The 23,517-nt window shown below is 29.7% G+C and overlaps 2 protein-coding genes and 1 non-coding gene across 5 annotated transcripts; all 3 read right to left on the bottom strand.

Annotated features, from left to right (window-relative positions):
* Positions 1 to 618: 618 nt before the first annotated feature.
* LOC116775132 (long-chain fatty acid transport protein 1-like) lies at positions 619 to 9,987 on the bottom strand. Of its 2 annotated transcripts, none has more exons than XM_061524599.1 (12): positions 9,867 to 9,987; positions 8,690 to 8,932; positions 5,898 to 6,048; positions 5,185 to 5,422; positions 4,744 to 4,978; positions 4,400 to 4,601; positions 3,872 to 4,064; positions 2,833 to 2,911; positions 2,687 to 2,760; positions 2,420 to 2,615; positions 1,855 to 1,945; positions 619 to 1,763 (listed from the first exon to the last, which is right to left on the bottom strand). In XM_061524599.1, the coding sequence occupies exons 2-12, from the start codon at positions 8,902 to 8,904 to the stop codon at positions 1,452 to 1,454; spliced, it is 1,986 nt and encodes a 661-aa protein (XP_061380583.1). In that variant the 5' UTR covers positions 8,905 to 8,932; positions 9,867 to 9,987; the 3' UTR covers positions 619 to 1,451. The 2 variants fall into 2 exon arrangements, with proteins under 2 accessions (XP_061380583.1, XP_061380582.1); XM_061524598.1 differs by lacking the exon at positions 9,867 to 9,987 and adding an exon at positions 9,165 to 9,310.
* A 798-nt stretch (positions 9,988 to 10,785) lies between these two features.
* On the bottom strand, positions 10,786 to 10,858 carry Trnak-cuu (transfer RNA lysine (anticodon CUU)). Its single transcript has one exon. It is a non-coding gene; the product is annotated as a tRNA-Lys (tRNA).
* Positions 10,859 to 11,499: 641 nt separating this feature from the next.
* LOC116775327 (facilitated trehalose transporter Tret1-like) lies at positions 11,500 to 16,582 on the bottom strand. 2 transcript variants are annotated; one of them, XM_032668208.2, is made up of 8 exons: positions 16,331 to 16,582; positions 15,867 to 16,096; positions 15,297 to 15,617; positions 14,966 to 15,071; positions 14,135 to 14,209; positions 13,599 to 13,816; positions 13,295 to 13,477; positions 11,500 to 12,781 (listed from the first exon to the last, which is right to left on the bottom strand). In XM_032668208.2, exons 1-8 carry the CDS (start codon positions 16,365 to 16,367, stop codon positions 12,560 to 12,562), a joined length of 1,392 nt encoding a protein of 463 aa, XP_032524099.2. In that variant the 5' UTR covers positions 16,368 to 16,582; the 3' UTR covers positions 11,500 to 12,559. The 2 variants fall into 2 exon arrangements, with proteins under 2 accessions (XP_032524099.2, XP_032524100.2); XM_032668209.2 differs by lacking the exon at positions 16,331 to 16,582 and having other exon boundaries at positions 15,862 to 16,042.
* Positions 16,583 to 23,517: the final 6,935 nt, after the last annotated feature.

Below are 23,517 nucleotides of genomic sequence, written 5' to 3'. Positions count from 1 at the left end.
TACCAGTTTTTAACAATGGACTAATATATTTAATCATAAATATTTTACATACATCTATCTGCTTTTAGCTCCTAAATAAATTTTGGTAAACAAAATTTTGTGGTTTAATAATCAGTTTCACTAAACAATGTTAAAAAAATGATGTCGTTTTAAGGAATTTGATGGACGTTAGATGTATCGAGCGTTCCACATTTTATGCATGAGATTTTTTTCTCTGTAAATATGTATTATCCAGTCAGTACCTAATAATAATATTTTTGTCGATAGTGTCTTAATATTCAGGTCTCATAAAATTACTATAATCATTATTATCAGCCTTACCTATCCTTATAAATAATATACTACCTAGCGCGTATCTACACATACAGACATACAAAAATACTTAAATAAACATATGTATATTGTTATTATATTCTGTAGTTCAAAACAATAGAAGTATTTGATAATTTTGTATATTTTGTTTCAATTTTAAAATTCCTTATTTCCTGTACTGTGTGTTACTCGCGTGAATAGGGTTTAAAGTAAAGATCACGTCGTAGGTATCAAAACTAATAGGACAATTGTTATTTGCGAATTAAACATAAGAAGTTGTCATTGATTTTATTAAAAAAGGCAAAATTCTAACGAAAATACGTGTATTTTCAAATTTTAAATCACATTTTATGGCGATAGTAAGAATTCAGACAAACGTTACTATAGCGAAGAATTCGTAATAACAACAAATTTATAAATAGTTAATTTATACATCGAAATAAAAAAAAAACACATTTAAAATAAGGCCTAAAAAAAATTAAATAAAGTCCAAAATTTAAATTGAATTAATTATATAATACATAAAATAAATTATTAATAATATTTTTATAAATAAATTTTAATATTTTTATAGAATATATTTTATTCCTATATTGTAACAGTAAAAAAAGTATTTAAAATTAATTCCAACTCTTTAGTTTAACACTATATTTGTTATACAACGACGTCACGGTATCAACTTGTGTAGAACTTTAATTTTTTTAAAATAAAAACACATATTTCTTAGATTCCTTTGAGATCAAGTTGCAATAATTATTGTTTGCTTTTAAACGAGAACAAAGTTGTTTTTCTGACGCTGTTCCTAAATATACCTCTCTCTCTTTCATAGTTAATACAAAGTTTTTTTTGTAAGGAACACAAATCATGGAAGATAAAATTACTATTCCACCATATAATATTTAAAATAACATCAGTATCAAGAATTTATCTACACAATAAGCATGTATATATGTACATATGTATATATATGGGTATACATATTTAAAACAAATGCAATTGCATGTTTATATTTCTCTATTACTTGTGACGCGAGCCTTTCTTTGTATTATTTTGCCTTATAACGAGTTTTTGGTAGTATCAAAAATAATTAAACATTATTAAAAATCCCCTGAAGATCACTGTATTTTTTTTGGGTAAAATCACAGCCTAATGACACCTTGTATCAGATCATCATATATTTGTTGAGATACTGGAATATATGAACCCAATTTTTGGTCTAAAAAGTAAACTGGGTCGTTGTATAAATTTATATTAAAACCTTCATCCATTAAACTTTTCTTTTTTAATTTGAAAGTAGCTGTAAGAGGAGTTTCTGGTAGGATCCTGACAAATAAGGGCCTGGCGTAGACGGGGAGCGAGGAATTAACACCTTTAGCAAGCGCTGCAAGATCTAACTTTTTCTCCGAATCAGCGATCGCCACCATCCCAGCTTTGCCCTCAACGTTTGGTATCTAAGGAAATTTGGAAAAAAATGCTTCAATTTCAACAAATATAATTACATATTTACCATCTCATCTCTTATTAACTTGAACTCATACTTACAGTAACTCCGTAAACAACTGCATCTTTCAATCCTATCAAATTACTTATTACAGCTTCCACTTCTGAAGTTGAAACATTTTCACCCCTCCATCTGTTTGTTTGTTTAAAAATTACTAACATTTATTGAAATTCGTAAAAATATCAAATTTTAACCTTTCCAATATAATAATGATGTCCCGCATACAATGAAGGAACATATAATAAATAAAATATACTAAAACGATGAATTTTGGTTCAATGTATAAACAAATTACTTTATATAACTTAACATTTCTTAATTCTCGTCTCCTATTTATTCTTTTTGCTCTTAACTCATTAAAATTTTCTTATCTTTCCATCAAGTTTGTTTAAATACAAAACGTCACAATCATTCGAGTTATGAATATTTATACATATAATTTTTTATTTTTTTGAAAACATGTTTATATTACTATGAGCTAGGCAGAATAAAATCAAGATATGTTTTCAAATAACTGGGTACTTTTTGCCTAATAATTTTAATATAAATTTTTGTATGGTAATAATATACTGTGATCATTATTTAAACTTATCAATGTAAACTCACCTAAATGTATCGCCAGTTCGATCTTTAAAGTAAAAATAGCCATAGTGATCCATGACAAGGATATCTCCCGTATTAAAGTAACAATCACCCTCAACTCTTACATTTCTGACCATCTTTTTTTCTGACGCCGTCTTATCCGCGTATCCGGCGAACGTTAAGATGGCTTTCTTAGGGTCTATTTTGCCCAGTAATAATCCTAAAAAAAATTATTACAGTTTGAATTGTCTCTAATGTTTTAAATGATAATTTGATAAAAATGTTCTGTACCAGGTTCAAACGGTCCACAGTTAATACATCTCCCATTTTTGTCCCTTAAAATATCACCAGTTAGTTCGTCGCATCTGTTAAAATAACTTTATATTTATATGTCCATTAAAACTTTACAAGTTATATATAATTTCAAATTAACTTACTTAACCAAATTCAAGGGGTATATAGACGATACAAGACGGCTTAAAAATCCAATGGCACCTATTTTGGAATCTAAGTTTACTGAAAAAAAAAAAGAAAGCATATTATAATGAAGAGAAAACGAAAGGTCTTTTTGTTTTTTAACATACAAGACAGTTAGGCGTATTTAAGACAGACCTTTGGATTAAATTTTTTTTAGTTTGTGAACTTTACTAAGGATGTATAAAAGCAATAAGTAGAGGCACATCAATTACTTTGTATGTTAAAATTTTAAATAATTTGACTTTAAACTGCTAACATATATATTTTATCATTGATAAATTTCTCTTTTTCTTTACTTGTCTTGAATGAACTTTATTCCTATTAACTGCATAAATTTTTTAATGTATATGTTTAGTGATTTTTTTATTATAATGGCCGCGTGTACGTCTAAATACAATTGCAGTTAGATCTTTAAGGATTTATGTTTCCAGCAGTTAGTGATTGAATTGGCGATGTATCCGAACTTAATTACATTATAAGACAAAAGTTTAGACACTTTATAACGACTAAGAACATTTATTTTTAACAATCGGATTATTTTAAAATAAAAGTGTTTATATATAAACAATACGAATATATCAACAAGCATAAAAAAATAGTTTCTGGAAATCCAACCACGTCAGTATGGTCAGAAGATGACTCGGATAGATTTGTTTTTAATACGGACTGGAATACTATCCCGGGCATTTGTTTTGTACAAGTCAATACAGTAGAGTTATCTGAACTTTATCTATTACTATTATGGATCTGTGTTTTCAAGGATCAAGACATTAATTTTGGTCGAAAAGAAAAGAAAATAGTGTTGCTGTCTCCTTTGCCGTATGGACTCATATCTATGGGGTAAGCAGTGATAACGAACAGGCGGTTAGTCTAGAGTCTAGACTCATATAGAAATAGAATAAAGATTTAAGACTCTTTACAAATTTATGGGTACTGTGAATTAATTTGTAAGTTCTAAAGGAGTATATGGCGTATTAACAAAGTTATATTTGAAATTACTTAAATTACTGTTGCCCTCAGTAGCACCATAAAATTCCAAGACCTGTTTGATGGCAAATCTGTCAATGAATTCCTGCCAAATTTGTGGCCTCAGTCCGTTTCCGATCAAGACACGCACACTGTGAGCACGGTCATGTGGGCTGGGTGGCACTGTCAGTAAGTATCGACAGATTTCACCAATGTATTGAGCAGCCTGCAATGTGATGTGGTTATCAGTAAGTATGGGTTGTGAATTGATATTTAATTATATCCATAAGGATGTCCCTATACATTTATAGACATAGATAACGTGATAAATTGACTTTTAAACTATCCTAATTTATTTATTTAGTTTATCTCACAATATTATATATATAACAAATTATTTTCGTATATGTATATTATTTTATTTTTACTTAATTGCTCTATTTTATTTAGTACTCTATTTCACGAAAAAAATCTAAACATCTATGAAGAATTTTTGCTGCCGAATAATATAATGATGTTAATTATAACATTATATTGACAAGACACAACACAGATCCTCACCGTACAGCCATGCTTTGCAGCGTCGATCCAATAGTTGCTGGCGGAGAACTTCTTCCTCAGTACCACAGTACAACCCAGGATAAGGCACTGTCCAGCACCTAGTACTCCACCAGCTGTATGATGCAAGGGTAAAGGATCGTAGACTACGTCCGAAGATGTTAGTCGACCAGATGTATGCACACCGAGAGGAATAAGGAGGTATCTGAAAATAAGTTATAAATATATTTCTTATAGTAATGATCATTTCATATTTTCAAATTGTAGCCTGAGAATTTGTATAAATAAATTTTCCCCAAAATTATGGAGAGTATTCCATGATTAAACTTTAAATTTTAATGCTGTACCTTATATTAGTAATAATGGCGGCTTTGGGAAAACCTGTTGTCCCACTAGTGTAAATATATAACAAAGTATCCCTTGGCTTTGCAGGTTCTATATCAGTGAATGATTCAGAAGACATCTCATTTAACTCAGCCGTCAAAAAGGTTGCGTCGTTTACTACTGGCACTGTTTGTCTGTCAACTGCATTGAATTGGAAAAGGGGAATATCTGGTATTTGACTTTGTATCGCTTTTATTGCTGAAAATAGCAGAATATATTTTATTTACCAATTTAATGTGACACTATAGTGCATACGGATCCTGATGATACAAGTCGGAGAGATATTTAGATTTTTTACATTTTGTATAATTTTTTGAGATTTTGAGTTCAGATAGGCTGTGTATATTTTTTCGATTATCGGAGCAATTTGTACGTAAATAACGTATTTTTCACACCATACTTACCGTCAATCATTTCGTCCCCAAATATGACGGCCTTACATTTCGCAATTTTTAAACAATGTATCAATTGATCCCCGCGTAAGTTTGTATTTACTAGAGCTGTGGTTATCCTAAGTTTGGCCAGTCCCAGCCACAGAAACACATATTCAGGTTGCGTCTCCATGAACAGGGCTATAACTTCTCCCGTTTTGAAACCCTGGTTCTTGAAATACCAAGCCATACGATTACTCAGTTGGTCCCCCTAAAACAATACTGCTTATTTTAGTAATACATCTTCCTTGTATTTAATTTAAATGTGTTGTGTCTTTTAATAATTCAATCAAATTCAAATTTAAAAAAAAATTGTTTTCAAACATATTTCCACTGTTCGTAAGACACAAAGAGAAAATATTATTTAGGATAATTAATCAACAGGAGGGTTAACCAATCGCACTAAATTAATATAATCCGTGATAATCTTTTAAACAATGAAATAAATCTAATATTTTCGGATTTACTACGCTCCTTTAATTTATTTTTTTCTTAAATACATACTACATACAACCGTGATCGCGGTTGCTGCAAAGTAACCGAAACGTCGTGAGTATGTAGTTCTAAAATAATAAAAAACGCGTAGTAATACGAAAATATTGGTTTTGTTACAACGAACACTTTCGAAAGTATTTATTTTTTCTTATTATCTTTTATACAAAGTTAACAACTTTCTAATGATTCACCTCCCGAAAAGTCAAAGATCGGTTTCCCATAACGAATGCTTTCTTGTCGGGGTTTTTTTGTGAAATCTTATTCCATCTGCTAACCACAGTGACACCTCTTCGTTCCCACAGCCATATTGTAAACATCGTTACTAGGAGTACCCGGAGACCACTGCAATAGTAATAAATACGGAAAATTATTTTTTTCTATTTTATTTTCAATATTATTTTAATCAAATTGTGAATATGCAAAAGGCCAAAGATTAAGTTAATTTTATTATTATATAATTTATATAGAATTAGATAATTCTGTTTTTAGTGCTTTAAAGGCCATTAAACTAATATCTCCATCAAGGTGAGATAGCTTGTAGAATTTTTAAAAATCTTAACACAAATCTATGCGAAACCTGACTCAATAATTTAACCTTGGAAAGTATCCTTTTTACATCGGAATAATAAAAACAAAAGATAACAAAATGCGTCTTAGGATTTTAATGACATTGTACATTTCTAGGTAAACGAGCTATGAAACTAATTTGTGAAATTTTAAACATATTTTGTTTTTTATTTGTTTCCTAATAATATAATTTGTATAAATAAATAACTGTTCTTTGTGTCAACGTGCGGGCAATAAAATAAAATTATTTAATCAAGCCCCTATAATACTGATTCAAGTTCGACATTTGTCAATAATAATCAATTAAGTGCAATCCAAATGTTTCGATCGTTTGTTTTTTAGGTACATTCATAACTGTGCCTAAATGTTAATGAGAGTCTGATTTCCTTTAACATTAAGTAAATTTTTACCATCCGGCTATCAGAGGATCAGAGATAACTCTGATTTGATAGTAAACATGTGTATCCCCTTAACAAATTACCAGGCGATCATAAGAGGCCAAGGTCCAACCGGACACCTCGTTCAATAGAGTAATCATCGACGTCCGTCGACGCGGTGGAAAAATTTAGAATTTCTTTACGATACCTTCATGATGGTCAAATCAAAGTTGAATAGATATTCAAAATAAAAATACAGTTTTATTTTTTGTATGTGCAGTATTAACGAGATTTAAATATAGTTAAACAATATATTCGAATAAATAAATAATCTTCCTTGCAAGCTAAAAATATTAAAGAAAAAAATATATATGTAATATGTATTCCAATTTAAGTTTTTTCAAAGCGTATAATAATAAAATACATTGTACTAGGAATGCAGTGATAATCAAGAGGGATTCAATTTCTTATTGGTTGATTGGTGTAACGTTCAATATGTATTAAATAAAATATTTGAATTACCTCAACAGGTAACACAAATAATATTTAAAGTGTTTATAGCGTAATGTAACATAGTATTTGGGGAAGAGAGACCGTTCATATCTGCTAGTGTAGATATCAATGAGTCAAGGAAATGACCTCTATAAAAACACATTCTGTCTTTATTTATATACCTATATTATAAAGCTATTTTTGTTTCTGGTGATAAAAAAACCTTTAACAAAATAATGTCTGTACATGTAAGAACAATGGAGGACTATGCCCCACACTGTACTGATGTATAATGGTTAAGTGGCTGTTACCTAACACCTTTCCACCTTTGTCCTCTGTTGCGGTTATGTTATAGGATGTCTTTAACATGAGATATTAATTAGTTTAATTGTATTGTAACTATTACAAATTGTATATACTTTTTTGTTTGATAACATCTTTATACAAGGTTCAATAATAGTTTTAAAGTACTGCTATGAATGCAAATGTTGAATTGTCCTTCGTTGCTACGTGCTAATTAGAAACAGTCAGAATTTTATATTAGATATTTCTAATACATTCAACTCACGCATAATGGTATACGACCTTTTTATTCCTAAATTTATCCATGAACGGTAACTTAAAATAATATTATTTAGCATATGTATGTTTAGAGAGGTTTAGTTAAATAATTCTTCTCTTCCATTTTATTAAATTTAATTTTACAGAATATATTGTACAAAATGTATTGCTGAAGTGAAATATGAATTAATGAATTTATATGATATTATTCTAAAATAATCGATTAGATTGTATAGCACCTTAAATTTCAACATAAAACTTAAAAGTAATAAAATTTATATATTTTTTTTTATAATTTATTTGTCAGTTATCTTATTGTTTTAATGCTCATTTTATAAGCAATTAAAAATATAGACACAACCAATAAAATAATACAAAACTTGTCACAAAATAAATACAAAGTCGACGGTACAAAGTTACAAACTGTGATCATATATTTTTATCCGGAACTAAAACCCAAAGGTAAACCTATTCTTCATTAAATACAACCAGAATTACTACATACATAGATATTTAAATCAGATTATGTGATGTTATTATAAGGATTAATTTTTAGAGATAGTTCATAAACATTCTGTGTTCTTTTAACATATATTTAGAATAGTTAAATGATTATCAAAACAAAAAAAAAATTGCATAAATTCTACCATAAGCTAATGATTTATCCAGTTATCAGTCCTCATCTATTTAAGTTTAAAGCGGCCTGCTCGAAATCATTATAATAAAAATTAACAAAGTGTTATTATTATTTATTTAAATGAAACTAATATATTTCGGATATACTACGCGGATTTTATTATTTTAAAACCACATAATCCCGACGTTTCGGTTACTTTTCAGCAACCGCGATCACGGGCAGACGACATATCGAAACGTCGGGATTATGTAGTTTTAAAGTATATCCGAAAATATATTAGTTTCATTTAAATGAATAATACTCGCGAAAGTCTTAGATCTCATTATGTTATTATTATGTTTTTACTTACAGCATATCCCTGTAGAATGTTTTCTTCCATATGTATAGCCATTGATACCTGTTCCCAGTTATGAGATAAACGTTCAATACACATATTAACCCCACTAGAATCGTATAATTCCGTACAATATATCCTAGTATGAAACAAATTATCGCTGTGATTGTTATAATGACCAGTCTTTTTCTTTCCGCTTCTTCAAAACGAACAGCTTCTTTTTCTGTCATTTTTATGTTGTTTTCATATTTTTTAAATCTGCAAAAAAATAAAAATATCGAAGAATAATTTCGTATCAAATTTTCCTTATTAGTTTTAATAAAAAAAAAATAGACATTAGCTAAGATTATGTTATCTTACAATAAAGATATTTTTAAGAAAAAACATTTTGTATACATATATATCGTCATGAACTTGGCCCGGATATATTTTTAAAATGTTTTCCTAAAACTTTGTAACTTGAACAATAAGACAAGTAATTTTTAATCACCTACAGAATGTATATACATGTATTTAGTTAAATAATTCTTCTCTTCTATTTAAATAAAATTAATTTTACAGCATATATTGTATAATATGTATTGCTGAAGTGAAATATGAAATTTTATAAACGAACATTTTGTGGGGGAAACAATAAATTTAAACCATTTTGTTAAAAAAAAAATCTCATCACTGTCATCACACGAATAATTCTGTATATTTCATTATTCTGCCTTAATTCTTATTATTTTAAGATGAAAAATGTCCAATATTTCTAAATAAAAGCCAACTCGAAGACAGGTAAAAAAACTCTATACAGCTATGAAATATAAAATTTTGTTTATGTGATATTATTCTAAAATAATCGATTAGATTGTATAGGACCTTAACATTTCAACATAAAACATTAAAGTAATAAAATTTATATATTTTTTTAATAATTTATTTGTCAGTTATCTTATTGTTTTAATGCTCATTTTATAAGCAATTAAAAATATAGACACAACCAATAAAATAAAACAAAACTTGTCACAAAATAAATACAAAGTCGACGGTACAAAGTTACAAACTGTGATCACATAGAGATTGATAACAATAAAAACAATGAATTTTTATCTTCCTCTGATACGGAAGGATTGCTTATACTTCATTGTTGTATTGTAAACAAAAGAAACACTTGATATTAATGTTTATTGAAAATACAAATATTTACCTCCGTCGTAATCAAGGAGAGGCAGATTAAATATGACACTTCGCCGGTTGAATATTAACTGACTAGCGAGCTGTAGGCGAGTTACCGGTCACTGAGTGAAGGCAGTGGTGGGATCTCAACTATCGATAGATGGTATTTATTATATGCATTTATTACAAGAAACCATATTTCATATTCAATTTTATTTTCTCATTTTATTGCCAATTTGATACTACAGAATAAAGTTTTTTGTGAGCCGTTTTATTTTTTTATTATCATTCAAGTACAGATTGACAAAAAAAAATAGAAGCTTATAATTTGATTTAATGGTTTATTACAAAATCAAACTTTTTAAATGTAAAGGTACATCACTACGCCGTTTATCAAAGAACTTCTCCCATTCCAGTTATCGGCGCCGGCAAATGGAATACAATTACGCTAATATCAACCTTATCTATTAGAGTGAATGTCTAAAATAGCATACACGATGCTAAGCAATTAAGTGATTTGAATATTGGTTGTTAAAAATTATGCTCTAAGATAAGGACATAAAGCTTAATTTCAAATGGGTATCTTAACAAAGCAATAGAATTAAGACACTAATGCATGCAAATAGAAATTAGAGTTTAATTGAGTGGGATTTCATATTTCTTCGTTTTTTACTGTGTGTTTATAAAGTATTTTATTTAATATTCAAGCAAATAGTTCTACATATTATATACATTTTCGATGTAGTATAATCACGCAGAACTAAAATTTTTCTTCCTAACAATCACTTCATTTCTTATCACAATAATTTCACTGAATATAATACAGTACAACAATACTCGTCAGACAAACCAGTCTGATCAACTATTTAATCTTAATTAAATCTGACTTTTTTTTTTCAACTTGTAGTTGTTAGCCCTAATGGCTTTGACAGCGAAGCGCAAAAAGTCATCGCCCAACGTGGGGCTCGAACCCACGACCCTGAGATTAAGAGTCTCATGCTCTACCGACTGAGCTAGCCGGGCTGTCAGGCCTGACTGATTTTTTAGCCTCTAAAATATCCATTTGACAACTAACTCACTCGGGGTTAGGTTATCAGGCGATAGTTGGAAAAACATTGGCTTCTTTTTAGCATATATATTAGAATTATTAACTATGTTTATTTAATTTATGTAACAGTAGCTTAAGATTTTTCTATCGTTTTGCTGTCGTTTTTAAATTATTTTAGACCAAATATATAATCCTTTATTCAAAAGGAGTTTGGTGTTTATACTTTATCGCATGATTCAAATACACATATAAACCAAAATACCCACACAAGCTCTCCAGTCACTCACAAGCATAACAACATATGTGAAATGTAAGTATTCTCAATATATAACTTAACCAATGTTTACTGGTCATAACAAATAGAAGGCAAAGAAATCTATTTATAATTTAAAAAGAAAAAACATCATATACTTTTATCACAAGCTTAAAAAATAAATGAGATTAATCTACTGAAAAACCAAAAATCGAAAGTGGCTTTATTGACCAAATTGATTTTGTAGATCACATTTACTAAAGAAAATGAACAATATGTTGATTAAAAAAGTTTTAAGCATACAAGCATTTATATAGTATTTCAATGAGTTATATTTACGAGTAATATTGCTATTGGAGTCAATAATAATTAATCTTAAAATCTTGAAATACTCATCGGAACTGAACCTGTATAATTTGAAAGCAAAAATAAAATGAGATGAATAAAAACTTAATTCAGGTGGGTCTTTACTTGATCTACGAACAAGGTCATCAAATTAGGACAAACAGTTAAACGAATAACCTCACATATGTACAAAAATACCCGTTGTCAGGAATAGTACAGTACCACATTGAAAGCATGAAACTAAAAGACAATGTGCTCAGGGCTTTTCCTGATGTTACCCATGAGGTGGGGGTGGGAAAGTCATTAGTGAGAATGATTTTATAAAACTTTAATGATACATACAGCTAAAAACTTAGTTTATGAGTTTTTAATTAATAAGAGTAGATGACATTTAGCATATTCTGGAACTTACTTCATATTCCAATAAATAGTAACTTAAAACTATACCAATAGATAATTTTACTGCCACCAAAAAATATTATAAAATTCTATTACATTTTTTAATCGTAATCTTTGTAAGTACGATCCACTTTATCTTCTTAGTTAATTTATTTCTGATAGTGTGTCTATTTTTCGAGAAGAAATAGCCAATGAGTAATAAGAATTTAAATAGAAGTCTTAATAATTTAATCTGACAGTTATCATTTTTCAAAAATGAGAATAAAAATATTAAAGCTTTACGGCTATTAAAATTAAATAAGCTAAAATGCTACAAGATTTCAATGAAAAAATTTTGCTATTATCATCAGGGCACTAAATGAGCTAAAATGATGTTGATTTTTTATTAGGACACTTTGTTACAACTATAAAGCTTTATTGAAATGAAATTAATTCAAACGACATCAATTTACTAAGAAAAAAATACCATTACGAAATATGTTCTAACCTTCTTGATGATCAATAGTGCAACAGACACAAATGCAAAAAAAAAAATTATTATACTAACTTACACCAAATTTTATTGAACACCAATTGATATTTGGTTTGAATTTGGTTTTTTCCATCAATTACTATATAAATTAAAAAAAAAAAACAGGAAAATTTGTTGGAATAAAATTTACGATGTATCCAAAATTAACTATGTGACAAGCAAGATATCTTGAATGGCGTCTACAGTCAGCCCTTTTGTTTCAGGTAAATAATGCTTACAAAATATTGCTGATACTAAACCTATGAATGCAAAAACATAAAAAACTGGCCCCAAACCAGCTACTGCTATAAAAGGATTGAATATAAAAAGTATGAAAAAGTTGCAAAGCCATCCCCATTCGATTACTAACATTGTGATTACCCCACGGACCTGCAAGAAAAGGAATAGATAGTTCAAATTTTTTTTACTAACGGTTTTTATTCATGAAAGTTTCTGGGATTGCGATGTACTCATATAATTATAGGAAGCAAAGAGTGGGAACAAAAGTGAAGTATGTTATAAAAACCTATTGCAAGAGAATAATAATTTTATAACCTAGTCCTAGTATTTTCTGTAGAAAATACGATTAAAGTACTTGGGACCATTCAAAATTCAAGTAACGTCAAATAAATATATTTAGACGTATTCTTCATTTCGACAAGAACCTTTTAAATAATTATTATAATTTCATTTAATATTTAAATAATACTTTTTTAAATATCAAATGAAATTATAATAAGTATGTAACATTCTCATTGAATTCTTCTCATTGAATAACCTGCAAGTTCTAGGGTTGTCTCTTGAATTTAAAAAATACGTCTCTCGCAGGACAGTGATGTCTTGTAAGGGATAAGTTATAAAATTAATAAATAAATATGACAAAAGATCGAAGAAAAACCTTACTTCGGGTAGAAACATCTCCGGTATCATAACGTAGGGCACAGTACCAGCTCCACAAGTTGCTGTTATACAGAACGCGTACACAAAGAGCCCCTTCAACCAAGCTGGGCCCCAATGGAATTGAATTTGAGTTCCGAGAGCTATACAGAAAAAACAGGTACCGAGGGATGGGTAGATCATAACAGGCTAAAAAAATATCCTCTTATTTTAAGCTACTCTAAAGATTATCTTATTTATGGTCTTGTTGATTACAGATGAAAAACAAGTATATTTTTAATCAACAAAACATAAAACTCAATTTACATACCCGTCTTCCAAAGACGTCAAGTAAATAAGCAGCTACGAATCCTGAAATCGTATTCAACAAAGCAAAGAGAATGCTGGTCAAATTAGCTGACATATTAGGTAGTGCTTCTTTAAATAACGGCTCAGAGTATACTTGAACTACAATCAACCCTTGAAATATGGATAGTGAAAATAGAATAAGAACAATTGCTAAACCCCGGCGAGTTGATTTAGATTTTTCTGGAAAATAATAAAGGATCATTATATTATGAGGTTTGAGACTTTGGCGAGTTTTATTCATTTAAATGAAACAAATATTATTCGGATATACTAAGCGTGCTTTATGTTTGTAAAAAACCACATACTCCTGACATTTCGGTAACTTTTCAGCAACCGTGATCACGGGCAGACGAGATGTCGGCTTTTCATTTTTTTACAAAAATAAAGCACGCGTAGTATATCCGAATAATAACAGTTTCATTTACATGAATCATTATATTATTTTTTTAAATATTAATAATGTATAACTAGCACTATGGTTCTCTTTGTAATACTTACTGAAAAATTGTAACCATAGAGGCTTTTTAGGATTCCTATTTCCTGATTTTAGCATTTGCTCTTCAGCGGGCGCACCTAATGGTAATTTTGTTGTAATAAAAAAATATATTTTATAATTTTAATGTATACTATATACATATAATATGTCAGGGTGAAGTGAAACCATGTCATTAAAACGGGTGATTATATAATTAATAATAGATTGCTTCTGTTTATAATAACTTTTCTTGTGTACAGCCTGTCCAGTCTTATGTTGAGTTTAGTAGTGTTTTAATGGATCGTTTCATTGTTTTTAATAAAAAAAACACGGATAAGTTGTGGGTAAGATCGGTTCCTTAATTTTATATTGAACGCTAGAAAATTGTCATAAAAAGTATCAGATGATAAGATTTATAATTTTGTATAACTAGGGGACAACGAATTTATTCAGAACATTTCTATCTCGTACGTGTGATAGTTTTTCCGAAATAGATATCAGTGAGTTACAGAAAAAAAATTCAACCTCTTTTAAAATAATCTTATTATCATACATTTTTATTGCTAGGAATATAATTTTGTCTCTTGACTGGTCTTCATTTGATAAGATATAATTTTATTATAACAATGAACAATTTTAATGTTTTTAGCGCGAGAGAAACATAAACTTATATTACTTACGTTACTTGCGTTTTAGCACATACAAATTTTGTGTAAATACTCTTATTAAAATGTAGTATTAATTTTTAAGTTGATTTCTAAATTACGAATTACTTGTCATGGTTAGCTTTAATAAGATAGTGAGGTATATTTCGAGTAAATTCATAAATATATAAATAAAATAAATATCCTTACGGTCCACCTGTTGATTGAGAGTTCGTCTTATAGATTCCATTTCTTGTTGCACTATTACCGATCCTTGTTTCGTTGATCTATAGAAGGCTATAGATTCAGCTGCTTTCTAAAAAAATATCATTAAATCGTTCAAAAAATACAACTTCATAGATAGCCTATTCGTATATTTCCATTTATCCAAATATTGACAAAAAAATTCAGACTTTTTATAGCATAATCAATTGAAATCAGTGTTCGATTCCATGGATATTTCAAATAAAAAGGGGTTTTGCGAGTCTAAATCTACTTGAGTTTTAAAATATTTTTTATGACTACGTACTCATTAATTTACCTTTTCTAAGTCCTTAGACATTAAATATACGGGCGACTCCTTCACTAGGCTCATCATAAGCAAAGAAAAAACTGATATTGTCAGGCAAACATAATTCATCATTTCATAATTTAGACATCCTCCAAGAATGTACGACACCATCAGACCTATACCATAAAATATAATTCCAAAAGAAGTGAGGGTTCCTCTAATCGATTCATGGGAAAATTCGCTGATGAAGTTTGGCGCGACCAGGAGCAAGCATCCGCTCAATCCACCAACACAAACCGACGCAAGGATGGCTTCTACCCGAGATACTAGGGACACGATAGTCCATGCTATCTGAAAAAATATGAACAATTTGATTTTAATGTTAAATACGTAGCTTTAATATTTCTTTTAAGTTAGGGCTTGCAACCAACTCCATTTTTAAAAATATTAAACATAAACTCAGGAAGAAGTGAGTAATTCCCATCCAAATAATTATATGTATTTATTCTTATTTAAGCAAAGACAAATATTTATAACGGCTATTTTAATGACAGCTATTTGATATATATATGGTGACAATATTTATAAAACTAACTATACCACTGATGGCAACCCAAACAAAATACAGCATTTTTTTCTTCCTATGACATCCAGTAGTACACCAGACAAGGGTGTGCTGAATAGTGCTGTGAAGGATGGTAGACTGCCAAATAAGGATATTTCAGTATCAGTCATGGCTCGATTTAGTGTTGTATTAGTGGAAGAAAATAATTTGAGCGTGGATGAAGGCCATGCGAACAGAATACCAATATTGAGGCACAGACAACTCACTGTAATATAAAGATATAGTATACATAAGATACATTTTGAAAATTCATATTCAATATCAATGACTGAAACGCTACGTAAGTTGGAGGAAATTAGTGTAACATTTATATTATTTATGTAATTAACGTCCCAGTATAGCAAAATATACTGTTTATTACGTATAATTTTGCTAAGAAATTAATTAACGTGTAAATTAACTAGAACCTATTTCTTTATTTGTAATAAATGTAACGTACCTATAAACGCAGAATATATTTGGCGGACGTAACACATTTCCCTTTTAAGATGAGGATCGTCTCGTGACTGAATCGACACTAGAGCACGCGGCACACAGGCATGTAGATGTTGTTATCATTTATTTTATTTACAGATTTCAAATAACATTATTCTTTGAAATTAAAACCGTTTGATTTGAATTTAAAATATATTAGTTTTGAAAAATAATTACGCTACGTCACATTTTGTTTTCCGAACGATAAGACTGTACAGCAAATGAAAGGTATAATATCACATTAAAAAATGAAAATATTTCATGGGTTTTTTTATCATTCATAGAAACATAGTTAGGTATAATACAATTAAGTCAGGTTTTAGAAACGTGATAATAAAAAAAAAGAAAGTTATTTACTGAAATTTTATATAATAAGTGTTTGTAAATATAACATGTTGTGAATAAATAAATTGTTGCCATATAGAAAGAAATCTTCGTTGTTTTCCCATAAAGGTCAATTGCATAGATTAAAATCGTGATTCTTGTCTGAAAATGATGAGTAATCACAATAGAAAATATTATAACGGGAGTCGTGGTGTTAAAAGATATATATATATATATATATATATATACAAATATATGCTAACGGAAATGTATGAAATCCGTCATTATATACAATTCCTAGGATATGTATGTAATTCCTAAAATCACACGGAAATGTGTGAAATAAATTATACTATACTTACACATGACACATTTCCAAGGAAATATATACATTTCCTAAGTAGCAATCCGAAATGTAAAACATTTAGGATATTGGTGGGTACGCGGGGACAGTGGGACGAGGGCTATTGCTTCGCCTGATCCGGCGATCGCGCAGTGCCTTGTAAACTGTCACGTAGCTATTTTTCAAAAATGGTTGCCGAATTATGCATCGCGCTTATCAAACAGCGATTTTATAGGACTTTGGCGTCATTAAAAATATTAACAAACGCTTAAAGCACTGCTTTTATTGAAGATGAACGTTATAAAGAGTTAGTTGAAGAAGTTTCTACGGTAAAAACATATGCTAGAAAGACTTCTCGTGATTATTGGTTAGGTTAGGTTAGGTTATATTATTATTGTTTTACGGTATGACTGTTACCCGATTGCCTCAATGAGTGTTATAATAATAAATATTATTAACAGCCGTGGCCGCCTAGGGGGGAGGGAGGTTCGCCGCTGAATGCGGCGAACGGAAACTCGGGCCTCTTCGGAGGTCCGGGTCGCTTGTTGGCCGGTCTCCGCTCTGTCTGGCGTTGGACGTTTGCGCTCGGCGGTGGGTAGTTGGAGACTGGCCGCGTGGGCTTGGATGGGAGGGGTAAGGGGTTAACCCCCTCGCGATTAAGCAAGCCCCTCAGGAGAGGGGATGATCCTAGTCACGTGGAGTGAGCCCTCGGGGGTATATGGCCCGGCGCGGCCAGCCGACGGATCGTCGCGGATTCATGCTTCGAGCCATTCCCGCGTCGATCCACTTGGCAGTGAGGGAGAGTGACCGCTGGTGAATCCCACATAAGATCCTCCGTGTCCCCTAGGGGTAGGTATCACCTTTCACCACGATAACAAAAAAAAGGTGCTCGGACGGTGGAGTTGAGCGTTTAACGCTCGATAGATAGGGGCTTCTTAAATACACCTGAGTCGCAAGTCCTAGGCACTGTTAAAGCTCCTCCCTCTGTACGGTGAATCTTTGGAATGATGAGAAGGTACATTTCGTAATAAAATATATAAATTCATGTTAACGCCACCTAAAAGAGACTCCATAAGAATTACAGAACCCTACTTTGGTAGGTCGTGAGTGTAAGTTAGTCTTAAATAAATTGATTCCAACAAGATTTCTATTTTGATCCATTTAATAAATAATAATTTATTAAATTTTATTTTTTATTTGTATTTTATTACTAACATACTATTATGTTTCATCTTTTTATTTCATAATTCATTAAAATAGTTGCTCTAAAAATTAACTCTTTATTTATCATTACAAATGTTTTCTATTTTTTTTTATAGACAAATTGGATAGCGCTTCAATATTCTTTGTATATAGGAAACACGTCATCCCAGTAATATATAGGAAACACGTCATCCCAGTAGAAGTAGTATTGAATAGACTGAATCATTTAATATTATTTCGCCACCAATCTTATAGCGAACTGTTACAATGAATCCACTCTGGGATTATCTATAGATTAGTATAGGTAGTGCAGCCTTTTGTGGCTGGTAGTCCTCTTAATACGCTGCCTGCTGTCTGACTGTGGGAGGCTAGCGGAGCACATAACCTAGCACCTGGTACGACAAAAATTGTGCACTCAATAGTACTGAACTCAAATCCCACACAGCTATTGACGATGGCAATATCATATTTTATAATATTTACAACATTACTAGTTTCACAGTCATTCGTCTTTGTAAATATATATTTATAAAATGACTAAAATTATAAGCGAAGGCATTGCTGATAAGCATAAATAATACTTTCAATTGTTTAAGAGATTAAATATTACACCACCGCTCGTATCGATCATTTTTTATTTCATTTCATACTTCGTTGGCTAAGATATTTACAAGTACATATTTATTTTAAACTATAACTTTGTGGAGAAGTAAAGCCGTTACGTTAGGTTCGTCAAACCATAGATCCTCAATCCCTCAAGATATAGTTACCTCATTCTGAGTGGATCCATAACATTACACAAATAAAGAAAAACAAACTAACAAACACTTTCATTTCGTCTATCCTTGATTAAGGTTGCTCTAAAGTGTCTGAAACTGGGTAATTTGATAAATATTTTTAATTTTTCCATCTAGCTTCAAAGACACTCAACTGTGGTTGAAACAAAACATGGAAGCAAACTAACATTTCCAAACCTTTGCTATTTTTATGAAGAAGGAGAAAATTTTAGGGTATTGAAAAGGGAAAGAGAAATAATTTTCTGTAATCCTACGCGCACGCTCCAAAGTGAAGAATACTGAGAGACAGGCCACTTTATTTTCTTAAATTACTTTTTATCAAGTCGGGGTCAACAATAAGTTTTTACACGTATACGTAGCTACATTGTAATGCTAACCAAAGGCAGGGACGTCCAAATAAAAATAAGGTTTCAAAACAGCTAGTCCAACGTGGTTGTCTCTATTAATATTGTATATAACGTTATACTTTAAGTAATTGATTGTATTTATATCGACTCTAAGATGTAATTGAGAAAAAGTTAACAACAATATATTATGCTTTGGATTTAGAAGATCAAAGTGAGTCAAATAACTCTTATAGTCGTGTTACTGATATTTATTATATAAAGCTACGAAATTATATATGATTGAAAAAATCCCATATTTGTTGATATGTTATTGATGCAGTTGTAAATAAGTTCCGGTATTTAGAATGAGTCAAAGGACAGATATTATGAAATAAATAACCAAAAAGATATAGACTATAAATTTCTTGGTCAAAAGACTTCAAACCTGATACTTCAGAAAAGTTTCTTGAATTAATTCAGCTATAACTCCTCGATTGACTGACTCAAGTTGTTAACCGTCATGCTAGCATAAGACACAATTTATTAAGCTAACGTTAGCAATAGGATATATGTTTCTTGTGTACGAAGTGTAATGTTACATAAGGTTTATATATAACATACATATTAATTATATACTTATTTAATTACATACCTACTTATTACATTTAGAATGTCCATGCTGCGGGATTAAAAACAGCCCAAACCAGATGAAGCAATATAAAAGTATAACATAATAAAATTTAAACAGAAGCAGAATAAAAAGTTATGAAACTTTGCTAGATGTGAATGGAAATATATATTTACTTTGATCTATTACAAACGTTTTTAATCCAGTTTTGAATTAACGCTAACACACTGTAGATCTAAAACAGTTAAATAATAAATCTTCTTTCATAATAATAAAGACACTGACGAGTCTATAAAATATCAAAATTACTACGAAAATCGTAACAAATGTAAGAGAAAAGAAAAAAACATAAAATAGAAATGTTAATCAAACAAAACGTAAATGATTTTTAAATATAGAATAGAATAATGTTCAAATAGTTACCGGAACAATGAAAGTCACTTGTTACAAATATATTTAGAAGGATAGAAGTCATTTATTCCTAATCTTAAAAACCTTTAGAAAATACATAAAGGTATAAGGAAATAAGATATATTATTTTTTCATATATTATACTTCAATATCTAAACATCATGAAAACAATTTCTGCCACACGACGTTTAAGATGCTGGTTTTTATCAATTAAAAGACGATAATTATCATAACAAAAGATTGTCGCGGGAATCTATAAACATTATTGATAAAGTCAACTGCTTTTAACGTGTACAATGTGTGTACAAGGTGTTAAAAATTAAATTAACATAATGTAAGTTTAATCAATGTAAAAAATAAAATCCGCGCGATATCCCCCTCAGTCGCGGTCGCTTACCTTCCCCCGCATCGTCTTGCCTAGTGTTTCTCTGGCTAATAAGCCACTGATGACTGTTTTTATTTCTATTGTTTTCTTACTTATTTGATTAGATACTTTGTATCTTTTTTTTAAATTAATACAGTGCAGGGTCCCACATTAAAAGTTGCTGGAGTAGTCTTAAGCATGCAGTGATTTTTACACAGATAATTATATTATGTCACTCTATCATGTGTTACTTCTAAACAAAATTTGTGAATTTTTACACATGCTCACGTCATTAACAATTGTATTTTTTATATTAACAAACTATTATTGACATAAAAATACTGTATTTTTTCGTTTAAACTTAAATATGTTTAACGAATGTTTTTGTTTGTCTTAATTTAACTCAAAAAGTATGTACTCAACCAATTTATGAGAGATGTTTTTATACAAAAATAAACTTTTAATAATATTATTTTAAATATTAAAGCTGACCTTAACAAAACACGAACGCAATACTTGTGCAATGATAGTAAGAAAGTTGTTTTTATTTTATGTCTCCACTGAAAGTTTGTTAATTCTCTTATATTATATTAACAAAGACTTTTACCACACATTTAGTACTGAGGTTATTTCTTTAGTTTTCCATCATAGTCCTTTTGGACCAGAATCAATATTCGAACCTCTAAAAATGCAATAAATTTAAAAATTAAACTATATTTTTTCACTCGGTATATGATTTCATTATTTTATTTTACATTTTACCAACGTTTCCAGTATTTAACAGCTACCGTAACATCAAATCTTAGCAGCAATTCCTTATAACAACAGCATATTTTCGTTTTTCTTATGTAAGAGGAAAATCAGTACAAGCGTCCAAGAACACATCTCGGATATTAAAACAAGATTCGCGTCTAACAAATGTAAAAAACAATGATAAAACCGCGTACTATAATTAAAAACACACACAGCAAAGGGAAAAGTGCTGCCGCGACACTATTAAGACAACGAGCGTCGCCGCTGTGACTGTATCCCTGCAAATTTTATATTTTTATGTATAAATGTCAGTTTAATAAATAGGTAACAAAATTACGAGATAAATATTTTATACAAACAAGTGTTAATAAACAGGGAAGAAACTCCAAAATTATGCTTATGCACTTATCCGATTTCTTGCGGATAAACATAACAGGAAATTTAAATATTATTTATCACTAGTTTACTTCTTGTTATTGCAGTTCAATTATTCTGTTACATTGATTTTATGAATAATGATAAAAATAATATAATTATTAACGAATAATTACCTGTCAGAGAATCGTTGGTCATACGACAGGTAAATACTTCATTCCTCTGAGCTTAGTTACTTTATTCATTAATGTATAATTCATTTGAGAATTTTGATTTTTTTTATTCAGATTAATTTAATATTAGAGCTATAATTTGTACTTGTAATTAAATTTAAAGGTGTTTGACTGTTAAAAATAAAAATAAAAAAAAAAAATTTTCGTTTTTTTTTTTAAATTAAGAATTCAATAACTACATCCATACTCTTTGGGATTCTGTTACAAGTTGTATATTATCACATTTTTTATAAAGTAATTGTATAGGATCTTCTAAACGCTTAGGCCTAAGGTTTAAGGTTTAAAACATGCTTAAGTTTTAAGAACACTCGGGAGTGCTCTTATTATAAATGATAAAATTTTGTATGGATGTACATATGTGTTTGAATGTCTTACTTTTTCAAGCAATAAGTTCTAAAATGTTGTTTACAAAATTTTTAAATAATAATAATTTACGTTTATAATGATAAATAATTATTTTTTTGCAATACTGTATATACGCTTAGGGGTCGTTATAAAATGTTGTATACCAACTCCCTAAAATTATAAAAAAAAACCATTATGAACTGATGATTTTACTTGAAGCCACGTATCACAGACTGTATGTAATATATATGTCACGTATAGTAAGAGTTTTATTTTAAAAGTGATTTGTCCATAAACAATTTTGTGTTAATTTTCATGAAGAGCATGCATGTGTTTGTTATAAATTTGTATAATTGACTTTCAAAATATGCTAAAACGATTATGTAGAGTTTTAAGAAAATTGAATTTTCATATATTTCTATCAGATTGTCTATTTGCGAATTAAACATTGACTTATAAATGGCGATTTAAAGTGGCATATCCCTAAATGGACCTACGGCGTATTCCATTAAGATGAATAACTTTATAGATGCTCGATTGATGTTTTATGTATGTCAAGTTAATTTAGAATCTAATGCTGGCTCAAAAACCTTTTCTTTATCTGCTTCTAAAGTAATACGTCCATTGAATTTAAAAGAGCAAAAGGTAAAAATAATCTTTTATAGAATAAATGTATTAATAGAAAAGAACACTTAAACCAGACGTCAAAAGAATACTGGAAGAAATCCGGAAAGAAAGAATATCGGATTTTTATAAAATAAAATAAATTTGATGAAAAGAAATCGTCCAATTTAGATTTTCATAACGACGTTTGTTTGAATTAGTTGGTTATAACTGATATATTGGAAGGTAACTTGTACATATGGTTGATTTTTAGATCAGTAAATCTCGATTTGTGGTTTTTCTGTTATACAACTATATTATAAAGGAAATTTTTTGTGATTGTTTTTTATTAGTGGGACAAGTCAGCTACTAAAATATTGATAAAATATGATTCTAACCTCACGCATAAAATGTAAATTTTTTTAGATAACTCTCTGTTAAAAGCTC

Source organism: Danaus plexippus, chromosome 25 (genome assembly GCF_018135715.1).
Source record: "Danaus plexippus chromosome 25, MEX_DaPlex, whole genome shotgun sequence".
NCBI classification, from domain to species: domain Eukaryota; kingdom Metazoa; phylum Arthropoda; class Insecta; order Lepidoptera; family Nymphalidae; genus Danaus; species Danaus plexippus.
The sequence above is the reverse complement of the archived record's forward strand: the minus strand, read 5'-3'. Positions and strand labels throughout refer to the sequence as shown.